The sequence below is a fragment of the Anas acuta genome, chromosome 1, assembly GCF_963932015.1.
Source record: "Anas acuta chromosome 1, bAnaAcu1.1, whole genome shotgun sequence".
NCBI classification, from domain to species: Eukaryota; Metazoa; Chordata; class Aves; order Anseriformes; family Anatidae; genus Anas; species Anas acuta.
This window is the reverse complement of record NC_088979.1, coordinates 172,481,168-172,493,586: the sequence shown is the minus strand read 5'-3', so window position 1 is coordinate 172,493,586 and position 12,419 is coordinate 172,481,168. Positions and strand designations below refer to the sequence as shown.

General features: G+C 46.1%; 1 protein-coding gene across 2 annotated transcripts in view; it reads right to left on the bottom strand.

Moving 5' to 3' along the window:
• Window positions 1-5,549: 5,549 nt before the first annotated feature.
• SLC38A1 (solute carrier family 38 member 1) overlaps window positions 5,550-12,419 on the bottom strand; it is a 40,210-nt gene continuing 33,340 nt past the window's right edge. The window contains exons 16-17 of one of the 2 annotated variants that reach the window (XR_011091984.1): window positions 12,117-12,301; window positions 5,550-8,681 (exon numbers count right to left, since the gene is read on the bottom strand). Coding sequence is in view for 1 of the 2 variants with exons in the window: in XM_068669354.1 (XP_068525455.1) it covers window positions 12,200-12,301 (102 nt within the window). In the remaining variant the exon portion in view is untranslated. Of the gene's footprint in view, window positions 12,302-12,419 lie in introns of both variants that reach the window. The other variant, XM_068669354.1, reaches the window with a different exon arrangement.

Here is a 12,419-nt window from a genome sequence, read left to right as displayed (position 1 = left end):
TTAGACGACAGTCCTGAGCCTAAGTGGTGTTCAGGTGCCCTCAAAGGAGGTATAGGTTATTTCTGCAGTAAACAGGACTAATGGTCTCTTGTGCTTGACAGAGGGTTGTAATGTAAATATGGCCATGTTCTAATTTGAATGAACTAATTTATAATTGATCTCCCTTTTTTAGTAAAATTTTCCCCAGAGAAGTCAAAGTGTCGCTGACTTGTTTGCCTGGTGAGCTGCGGTGCCACCCCACTTGCTTGGTACTTTAGCTGCCTGCCTGGGGGATGCAGACTTCATGGGGTGCACTTTCTGCTTGGCAGGGTTTGTGCTCTGCTCCATCACAAAGAGGAAGAGAGAAGAGCTGAGCTTGCCCCAGTGTACTCTGGAGCACGCAGAGATGTGCAGGAGCACTGGGCAGCAGGAGGTAATTAGCTGGCAGGAAGGTGTCTGAGCACACTTCCCGCACACCGGAGACTTCTCTGCATCTTGGTGGGCCCTAGCAGCCCCGTACAAAAGATTTCTGATCCTTGGCCCAGAGCAGAGGTGAGGATATTATCCCCTCTCTGGATTGTGTTGGTCCTGAACGTTATGGTCAGTGATCAGCAGGAAATAAACCCAAGTGAAGATGAAACATCTGCTTCTGTACTGAGCCTAAACTGGTGTTGAAGCCACCAACACAGCTAGGCCTCAGTTATTCAAGTTTTTTAACCAACCAAGTTTGATTTTTTGCCCCCAACCAGAGCTCTTTAAGAAATCAAGCCATTTCTGCATCTTTTAGCATCCCCCGTCCTGGGTTCTGTTTCATTAGCTGTGTGTTCTGGCTAAAATAATCTGCCTGTGTAAAGCAACGAGGTTGACCCTGTTTGTTCTGCCCGGAAAGATGCCAATTAGTGCTCCACTCGAGTCAAAATTTAACAAAGGCTTGAATGTTCCTGTGCCTGTTGCTCAACAAGATTGTTTATCAATTTACACGGAGGCCACACTGCCTTTTCAAAGTGCTGCTGGAAGGCTGCCAGCTGTAGTAAAAGAGACTGCTTTCATTGTTTAAATGCCACTGAATGCAAGAATGGCAGACTGATGCTTGTTTTCCTTTTATTTTATGATGATCTAATTGCCAGAGATATATAATTCCTTGTTATGGCAGGGAAGTTGTTTCTCCGGCATCTGGTACTTCTCTGATTATTTACAAACGGTATCTGAAAATTAATAGGAGACCCAGCTTTCATGTAAAAATCCTAGTGGGAGCTGTTGTCTGCACAAAGCCCGAGGAGGCTTCAGAGTGTGCAAGAACCGCCTTTGTCAGAGAACGAACATATAATTTTTTTTTTTTTTTTTTTTACATCCAAGGAAATTACAGGCTTTAGTTAGGGTTTCAAGAAATGTGTTCTACAAATGTTGTAGCATCTGTATGCTGCTGTTTTTACTGCAGTCGTTGTACTGGTCATTAATCTGATCTCACGTCGTAAAAATTTCTCCACCCTCTTTATGACTTTCTTTGTTATCATAACACTTTCCAATACCTTGGCACCTAGCTCTGCTCTGCTCCAGTATAATTACCCAGGGCAGAACAACACTTTTTTATACTTGACATGTTCGTCTCCTTCGGCAAAGCCGCTGAGCACCATGTTCACCACATTTCTGTGGTGGGCTGAGCATCCAAGAACGTGGCTGGGGCTCCGCAGAGCTGGTCCCGGAGGCTAGGGAGACATTTGGCCAACAGACCCTTCGTGCTCTGGGCCATGTGTGAAAACTTGGCAGCATGAGGCTCATGCCTCATCCTCCTCCCACCTCTTGCTTGTGGATGGAAATGGGTTGGGTGACGGCCACGATGCTGTGGTGGTGATAGTGGTGGATGTGGGAGCAGACCACAGAGGGAGAAAATTATCTGTGTGCTCTGCAGTGCAGCAGGGACAAGCACCCTCCATGTGAGCCTTTGGAGAGCCCACCTGCGTGGACACATCCTCATCAGATGCTCACCAGCTCCTCTGCAGCCCCCAAAGCTCAGGGCGGGATGCTGATGGCCGCGTGAGCAGTGAGCAGAGGTGAGAGCAGTTTCCATAGAAACACAGGGAGAAGAATGAAGCAGCACATCGGAGGCGAACACAGTCTGATGGAGCATTTTGGAGAAAAACATCCAGCTCTGGTGAAGAGACTAGGTTGTACCCCATCCTGCATCAGCACACATGGTTTGAAGGCTGTGGTGAGACCCCCAGACAAACACTGTACCTGTGAGGCACAGGTTTGGTCATTGTGAGTCTCAGGAGCAGAACTGAGAGGGTGTGTGCCTGCAAGGAGCCCCTAGCTGTGCTCTTCTGCCTGTCTTCAGTTGGAGAGCAGAGGGGAAACCACATCTGATGCTACTGCAACTAGTACGTAGCTTTCATCTTTGCAATTGCTGCCAAACATCTCTGCACAAAGCTTGTTGCCATCCAATGCTGTGTGGCTAACGAGAAGCTGCAAAGGGAAGGGATAAGCAACCCAAGCTATCTTAGAATCATCTAGGTCAGAGAAGATCTTCAATGTCATCAATCCATCAAACCTGACCTACTGAGTCCCATCACTAAACCATGTCCCTTAGTGCCATGTCAACAAATCTCCTAAATACCTCCGGTTGGGACCCCATCACTTCCCTGGGCATCGTATTCCAATGCTTGAACACCCTCTCTGTGAAGAAATTCTTTTTGATATCCAATCTAAACCTGCCCTGGCACAACTTGAGGCTGTCTTGGGTGAGGCAAGGTGGCAGCAGCTCTGCCTGGGCTGCAGGGCCAGTCTGTAATAGGTGGTAGTGGGACAGGGCAGGCCTGTGGCCACAGCATGAGCAATCCCTTGGCTGCTTTATGCCTAACGCTCACCATGGTGGCATCTGAGCACCTTCAGGTGGCCTCAAAGCGTGGTTAAATTCATCATGTGTGTTATTTCACACACCGAAATTTTGTTCTGCCTGTGGCAGATTGGGTGGTCAGAAATATGGTGTGCTTATGTGTGTGCTACACTTGTGTGCCCCGTCAGCAAGATGGGAGGTCACTGCCTTACTGGTTGGGGCAAAGTGACGAATGACCTTGCATCACATCACCCCTAGGGACATCCAGCGGTAACCCCAAATCCTTCCTTGACTGTTAGGATTGGTCTTTACATCTTTCCAATAGCCAAGGCAACCTACCTTAGCAATTTGCTCCAGCTTTTGCAAAGCTTATACAAAGTGAGCCCTACTGGAAAATCAGCAGGTGTTGGGAAGAGCTGCTTTTAGGATATTACCTGAGTGCAGGTCCCCAGAGGTGTGCAGGAAGGAAGAGCTCACAGGAGCCTGTCATGAGCATGGTCAGTGCCTGGTGCTTCCACAGAGTACAGCCTGAAGTAATGCTCTCCACCAAAAACCAGCCAAACGTCACCAGCTTTTCCTAGCTGGCAGCAGAGCTTGCCAGCTGTGAGGCAAATACACTGCCAAAGGGCCACGACAGGCAGGGGAGGGGGCTGGAGCTGCACCCAACCTCTGGGAAGAGGACACGAGGCTTCTGAGGAGGGGACGTGGCTCTTGGCCCCGGGTACCTTCTGGCTGTTTCTCTGGGGCAGGAGTGCCTGTGGGGCTGGGCCTGTGGCTGCACCCCATGGACGTGGAGGTGGGCGGCAGCCAGGCAGGCAGTGCCGTCACTGCTGTGGGACAGCTTTGATCTGAGGATGGGCTCACTGACAGGCTGGCTTACGCCCAGGGACACACACCCCAACCATCACAGTTTACTTTCCTAGCCCTATTGTCTAAACTTCAGGCGAACTACACCTTTTTCCAAGAATCCCAATAACCTCATGTTTTTAGAGCAGTAAGCCATGGCAAGGCTGAGGCACACTAAGCCAGTAGCACTCCCCCTTGCCAAAGCTGTGGCATTTAGCAGTATAATGCACAGAGACTTCATTTTCTGTAATAGCAAGCTGAAAGAGAAATGCATGGCACATAACATTTGCAAAAGACTGATGCCAGGCTGCCGAGAACTCGTGTCTAACAGCACCTTTAACAGGCAGCAGGGCCCACTTTGGCCAGGGCCTGTGAGCACAGCTGAACACAAAGCAAACGGTGCTGCTGCCCTGTGGGGCCCAAGAACAAAGTGAAGCCCACATTCAGTCTGCCGTGGGCTTGTGACTAGGTAAGGGAAGCATCTCTGCTTCCTCCACACTTTGTAAAGCTGGTGTGAGCACTTAGCTCCAGCTCTGGGCACAGCGGGGAATGAGACATCTTAACAGGGGCCTGAATTTGGGCTTCAGCCTGAAGACTAGTTGCGATTTTACATAACTGAAGTCAAATTAAGATCTCATTTCAACCAACTGGGGGGTCTCTGCCCTTAGATGAGGCTGCATCCCTTGCCCAAGGAAAAGGTAATTTCCCTTTTTTCACCCTCAAGCAGGGGGAAGTCAGATGAACTCAGAGATCTAGCCAGCCATGGGGATGCATGAAGACCAAGCCAAGCCAAAGGTAGCAGTCTGCGGCTGCAAAGGCGGCTGGTGTTCTTCCTTTGGCTCTGTGGTTTTAGGTGAATTTGAGGTGAATCTGTCAAAATGCACTGCAGAAGGAGACAGATGCCTGTGCTCATCTCTGCAAGGAAGGAAGAAAAGAAATACAGCTTCTCCTCTTTCTTCCTCCACTCTGCAGCCCACGCTCCTGTGCGTTAAGGTATGGCTCTGAGGCGATTATAGGTAGAGAACTGGGAGCAAATGGTATGTCCGAAGGGGTCAGCCTACTGGAGCAGGTTAGTGCACTGCTGCTCCCAGCACAGCTTCAAGACATTTCCCTGGGTTTGGGGACCAGGCAGAGGCTTGCCGAGGGTCACCTGGTTCACAAATCCTCCCACTGCGTGTCCTGCGGAGGGGCCCGGCACCACAGGCTGTTCCCTCCCTCTCTTCAGCCAAGCCAGCTGTCTCGCGGCTAGGACTCCAGCCAAGGGCTCTTCTTTTAAGTGGTCACTACAACACGAGAACTATTAAAATAAGCAGTCAAAGGCAAAAAGTTAACATTTTCCAGACCCGCTAAGGCTTTGACAGAGGCACTTCAGCGGATCCAGCCTGGAATGCTGAAGACATCACTGTCCTCAGATAATCTTCCTCATCCATCTGCTACAAGTTTCTGCCTCAGTAGCAGACAAGGTACAGCAGGGGTTTATCTAGTCCAGGCATTAGTTTAGCATCTGAGCTGAAACAAACTACAGCAGCCCTTAAAGCTAAAGGGTCTGACTTTACACCAAAACAGCCTGGTAGGGACAGCCTTTAGGGAGCAGTCAGAAGCAAACACTGGGTTTGACAAACACCATCTTCAGCAACCCCGATCTGTGGTGACTGTATGCCTGGCTTCAAGTCCCTCTAAAGCTGTATTAGAAATGTTCTGTTGATGCTCCACAGCCATGTATTGATGTTTTGCTCTATATATTGCACTGAGTCTAGTACAGCTGGCTTTGCAGAGCTGCATGCCCTGAGGTCAGTGAAAACACTTGCATAAGAGCTGGGAACACATCCTGTTTAAGGGATTAAAATGATAGATATTCATCACTTTGAAAGAATGAGTACAGCCCAAGGCATTAGTTTAGATCACAATTTTAATGTTTAAAAACTATAGAAGTAACAGAGATTATAGAACTTAATACATTTTTTTTTTCTTTATTTACACACAGAAACTGAAAAACTGCATCTTTTATTCGAATATGAACAGCACAAAGTATGGTGATGTTAGCAGGAGCAAAATATTACCATTCACTCACTTGAACAATCTATTAGAGATGAGCTCATATCAAGTGTACATCATTCAAACAGTATTGTTTATACTGGATCTGGGTAAGCCTTAACATATCTTGGGATGCTAAAAACAGCTTTCTATAAACAAGTTAAAGTTCAAGTCTTGTGGAAAAATACCTTTACAGATTATATTTTGTTGGCTGTAACACTGAAAACAAAACGTACACTTGTACTAATTTGAAAAGCTCCATAGAAGTGACTGCATATAAATTTTTCCTCAAATTTGTGCTCATGGTTAAAGCAAATGTTATTTCAAGTTTCATTTTCATCCAAGACCATAAATTAAACACGAAAAACATACAATTATTTTTAGATGCATTTCTCAACCTCCATTTTTAATCAGTCCTGAAAAAAAAAAGCGCTTCTGCGCTTTACCAGTGAGAGACTCTATGCAAAACTGTTGACAGCACTCGCCTGCAGCGCCGAGGCTGCGCTCCCACCGAGGCACTCTCGGGGCTTACACATCTGTCCCCTTCCATCGAACCCACCCTGGACATGCAGCCATCCTGTGACCAAAATGCTGGCGTCTGCCTGATCATATAAGGGATGTGCAAGCTGTCCCTGGGTGGGGGATGCTCTCCCAGCACAGGAGACGCTAAGTGTTGTGGGCACACCATAGCTGCATGCCTGGGTCTGTCTTGGAGGAGCTGCCACAGGGCTCTGCAGCAAGGGAGCTGCAGGGAGCAGGCTACAAACAGAACAAATCGCTCTGGTTGTCACCCACCCCTGGCACGTGATACTTTTTTTTCTGATCTACATTTCTGCTGGCTGAAAAGGGAGTGCAGAAATCCTGGTCTGACTTCTATCTGTACTAGTTACCCTCTGCGGAATGATATACGGGCCTGAAACCCAGCGTGGCATAATGCTGGGGCAGGCTGCTGGCTGCAGCTTGCTCTGCTTTCTGCATAAGTCCATTTCAGCATGTTGCTGCCACATGGCCTTGGCAGAGGAACAGGTACCTGGGTACCAAATGGGCACTTTATGCAGGGAGATATCTTACCCAGTAGTAAGACTGGGTAACTTGCTATGGAGAAAACAGGGAGACCTGTGCTGGAACTATTCCTAGCAATTTCATTGGGTCTCTTTCTCTCTCTCTCTCTCTTTCTTTTTCTTTCTTTCTTTTCTTTTTTCTTTCTTTCTTTCTTTCTTTCTTTCTTTCTTTCTTTCTTTCTTTCTTTCTTTCTTTCTTTCTTTCTCTCTCTCTCTCTCTCTCTCTCTCTCTCTCTCTCTTTTTTTTCTTTCTTTTCTTTCTTGTTATTACATTAGCAATGTAATTATAATTTCAAGTTTGGGATTCAAATTGTGAACTCTTGGGAGAAAGGAAAGGATATACATTTTGCTAAGTCTGAAGCTAAAGTATTTGTATATCTATTAAAATTATTCTTAATATGCAGAGCCTATCTCAACACTTCTATATAATAGGGCATAAACAACTGCAAAAATATACAGCATCCTATTTATTTACTATATATATATACATAAAAATGAAATTTCCTACAATACAACACAACTGCATAGATTTGTCTTCAGAAACATAGGCATGTGTACAATTTGTGAATTCTAGACCTTTCCAGCCCTGTACTTTTTATTAATTATCTTTTTTTTTTTTCACAGTTTGTTACAGAAATCCTTACATTAGATACAAATAAAACATTCTTTGTGTAAGTTATAGGAAATAAGGATTTTCCTGATGCCAGGTGCTCTGGGGAACTGTTTAAGCGAGCGCCCTGGCACCAAGCGATAAAGCCATCTTGTGGAACCGCTGATGGACCTGACTACATTCGGCTGTGCCTCCCTCATAAAGGCACCAGGGTGGGACGGTAGGACTGGAGGTGGGACAACACCACATGGAAAGTTTTGCTTTGACCAAGATGCTCTTTAGCCTTAATGTAAGGCTCAAGCAAAGAAACGTGTTAATTTAACGATGAGCTAGAGATACCATTAATTGTTACTGTTAATACTCATTATCAGAGAGAGCTGTGGCGCTTGTGCATTGTAAGGCAGATGTACAGACAAAACCCATCTATCACCCAACCTGCATTTGCAGATATGACCTGTTCCAAGGGGAGCACAAGCTATGGATCTCTGTGAGGCTCAGGACAGCAGCCCTCAGGAAGGGGTGGGTGTCCCTGCCCTCACAGGATGGGACTGGCCTTTCCCTCGCAGCCCCACACTGGGGATGGGCACTGCTTGGGTCCGTGTCAGCCCTACGAAAGGTCTGTGCTGGTGCACAGATTTGGCATTAGCTCTCTGACCAGGAGCAAGCATCACCCAGAGACATCACAGCTCCCAACACGCTGCTCCCAGGTAATAATCCACTGTGTTTTACTTACCAGGCATGCTTGCTGCTGGCCAGAGAAAGGCAGCTGTATTCTGCAACCATAAGGGTGGTTTAAGCTCAAGACTATTTTCTTTGCAATGTGCTGTGGACTAGGAGAGGCAGCAAGGCTGTCTTTTCAGTGTAAGATTAGCTCCTGCAATCTTACTGGGAGCCCCTGCTTCTATTTAGTCTTTCCTTGTCCTTCACCACTCGATTGTTTCTATTTTGCAAAAAAGAAGTTTAAATTACTTTGTTGCAGTTATTAGGAGCAATTTTTCACCTAGTCTATGAAATTTGCAGTGCTCACGATAGTGATAAACTCTCTATGAAAAGAAAGCATGCTACCACCTACTAAGTAGATACGGTACTCTGGATCCTATTAATTTAACAACAGAGAAACTCCTACAGCATTTCACTGTGCTCTTAAAATCCTAGCTAAAATGTGGGACTCGTACATTGTTGGCTACAAGTTCACTATTCCAAATGAACTGAATAACAGCAGTACATTTTACAGATAACCTCATACAAATATTGTCATCCATCACTGATGTTGACAGTTACAGCAGGGTCTATTGCATTCTGTTAAGAATGTATAAACCTGATGAGAAAACAAAAAGCACGTTATTTCACGTTCATTACCACAGACATCAATAAACACATGATTCCTTTCCATAAATATCTATAAATATGATGCCAGTAAATCAGCCTAAGCAAAATTCCCTCTTTTTTTTTTTTTTTCTTTTTTTATTTTTTTTTTTCACAGACCCAGAAACAAAGCCTACTTAAAGACTCAATATTTCAGGAATCTGTCTTTCAGTATCTACGATATGCTTTGATAGTCCGGTACCTTGGGTAATTTCATTCTGTGCACACACCCAGCTCATCCTTCTCCCTATGTATCCAGTAAAACTCCAGTACACATATAAACTGGGAAAAAGAAGAAGGCAGAAGAGCAAAGAGGAGGGAGAAGGATTGTGATGGAGGAGACTAAGGAAGATGCAAAGAGCAATCAGCCACCCAACAGCCCTTCAAGTCCAAGGTAGCTGGGTGTCAAAAGTCAATGGTCATTATTTGAAACATGAGACTACAAAATACGGAGAGGGGGCAGATGTCATAGTTGTGACCTTTCTGGGACCCCGTGCAGCAGATCAGACCTCTAGCTCCTACCTGGGTATTTGAAAATCACTCCCAGGATCTCCTCTTTTACAACCCCCCAGTGCACAGAGAGTCACCGCTCAAAAATCAGTAGTAGGAGGATAAAGGGGGAAGGAAAGCAGAAGAGCCCTGGAGTGTTCTGAGGATAACACTGTACAGCATTCTCAGGTCTGAGTTAGGTTCTTTGGGATGAGATCCAGAGAGATTATAAGGTGCCTTGAATCCTGACATGTGATCCCAGCAAGCTGATCATAGACTGGTTTGGGTTAGAAGGGACCTTACAGACCACTTAGCTCCAACCCCTCCCACCAGACTGGGATGCTCAAAGCCCCATCCAACCTGGCCTTGCACACTTCCAGAGACGGGGCATCCACAGCTTCTCTGGGCAACCTGTTCCAGTGCCTCACCACTCTCACCAGGAACAACCTCTTCCTTACACCCACTCTAAATCTACCCTCTTCCAGTTTACAAGCATTGCTCCTTCCCCTGACTCTACAGGCCTTGGTAAGAAGTCTTTCTGATTCAGAGAGCATCTAGATGCCAGGCTCCTGCTTTAGCTACCAGGGAGAGTTGGGTGCCTGTGAAAGGGAAACCCCAAATGATGTCCTGAGCTGGGAAAATGCTAGAATGAGCTGAGAGGAGACAGAAGCACAGGTTCTTCTCTCTGTGGTTTCACTAACACCTGGACTTGTAGGCTACAGCATGCACTTCTGTGAATGAGGGCCCACCTAAGGCAGTATTGGTCACATAAAGGGGAGGTGCAGAGAGAACTGGTGAGCTGTGCTGTCACAGGCACGGGCATTTGAGGCCACTTGCTGAAAGCCACAAGCAGCTGATCCTCAGCCTGCCCGATCCCATCTAGCTCAGCTGTCTGTGTTTTAAACCCTGGGCTGCACGGGAGGAAGGATGGCATGCTGGAGACCTTGCTGGGAGCCTGTATTGCTGGGAATAAAAGTCTGGCAGGTCAGGACAGGCTGCAGGAGCCCCACTCTGTAGGCCAGAAGGTCTTTGTTAGAAGGGAGGGGACTTCCTGCTGCCAGCCTGCTCTGAAGGCCTCTCTGGATGTCATTGCTTAAATTCCAAGTAAGGCCCCAAACTAACCTCTCTGTAGTCACCCTTAAAAACCTGCTCCTAAGGTCCTGAGAAGTGCTCTGCAGTCTCAACTCTCAGCAGCTTCAAGCCACGTAGGATAAGGCAGTGGCAACTGAGGCAATTCAACAGCTCACAGAAACCCCAAGATCCTGAATTCTCCACCCCCAACCTTACAAAGAACAAGCTGCAATGACAGATTACCCACAGGCAGTGCTGCTAATGACAGGCTCCTTCCACAGCTACAATGGGAGTCAGAAATGAACCAGCCACAGGGAACAAGAGGGTCACTGCATGCTGACAGGTACATCTCACACGCACAGAGGGCATTACGTAGCCCTTGCATGCCATCTAGGGCTCCCCTTAGCCATCGTTTTTTTCAGAGGGAGCCTGGTTCATCTCAAGAGCAAAACTGAAGACACTTTTTAGCTCACATTTATGCTGCTGGCAGTGCACTAATAAATGTCTGCTGAGGATGGTCAACAATCACCTGCTTAGCATTTGAATCTCTACAAGTAGTTCTCTACACCAGCTATAAGGCATTAGGCAAATGCTTGTTTTGTGGACAGCAGATGCAAGTTACAGTGTTTCTGCTAGTAGTAATTTAATGTATTTCCTGTAATTGCTATGGAGAATTGATGTGAAATGTAAATAAAACATTTCAAATATATAAAGTGTGTATGTTTGTTGAAATAAATGTTACATATTTCAGTTTCCATTAGATATCCAGTAGTTCAGTAGGGCGAGTCAGATCCTGCTCCCGCTGCTGTCAGAAACCCTGCTGACTTCAGGGGGAGGAGGATGAGACACAAGAGAGGAGCCAGTCTCTACAAGGCCAACCTTAGGTATGTACAGATGAATCCAAGAATGCAAAAGGCATGAGGTATGACTAAACGTGTAGGTTTTGATAAAACTGGATCTTGCCGTTTCTTTCTGAGAAGAACGGGGCATTAGCAAACAGTTTAATGCTGAAGAAAATGCAGATTTCCTACAGATATCTCTGAGCGTCTGCTTCTGGTCAGGTTCAAGTACTCACTGCTGGCTGTCAAGTCTACTGGTGGCCAGGTTCAAACTGAAATGTAGCAGGGAAATGGTGGCTGGTGGTGATTGTCCCTCTCCTGCCCCCTGCACTCCTTTGCAAAAACACACACCCACACACACACACACACAGGTCTGCTCCCCAAAGCAACAAAAGAGCCAAGACTAGGGCTGGCTCCTCCACCACAACATTACAGAGAGAAGCACCAGATTTAGGACCTAGGTTTACACAATGCTCATTTACACCCATGGTGCTTTTCCTGTCTGTACCAAGAAAGCTACACTTGGTGAAGCAAATGGTGCACAAAACAGCAACAGAACAAACAAACAAACAAACCAACCGAATGCGTACAATTGAGAGCAGAGTTTTGGTTAAAAGGCAAAGGGAAAGGGAAAGGGTGTGAACTGATGACATTTGGGACAATCACTCCAGCTGGGATTGATAACAACAAATGCTGCTGCTTTAAAGGAGCAGAGCTTATGGTTCAAGGGCTAAGAATAATAACGGAACAATGCAGTTCATGGGTGGAAGAGGAAAAACAAACTAATTGTGATGAGTTCCTATGAGCAACGCTCTATATAGTCTCTCAACAATTAGCACAGACTTAACGCTGATCTGATAACTCAGTATCATGGGACAGAGTGATATGCCTGTTGGAAAAATGGGTCTGTTTTCTGCAAGAAAATACACCCATAACAGTATTTTCAGTACTGGAAAATCATTATTTGGATTTGATTTGAGTAAACTCACAAAAGGTGGAATAGATAACAGAACGGATGGTTGCGATTTTGGTGTGTAGCAAACAGGGATGTCTCCTTTTCAGAAGGTCAGCTTCAGTGGCCTTCAGCACTGCCTCCTGACTGTACCCAGTCATAGATTACCAGAGGGATGCTCACTAGGGAAAACATTATCCCCAGTGCCAAGAAAAGAGAAGCCTGGAAGAAAAAGGAGAGAAAATTAATGAACAAAAAGAAAAGACAATTAATTCAAGTGTGTTAACTTTCCTTCTTAAGGAGATTTACAAGGTGATGTATCAAAGCTATGGGCTAAAAT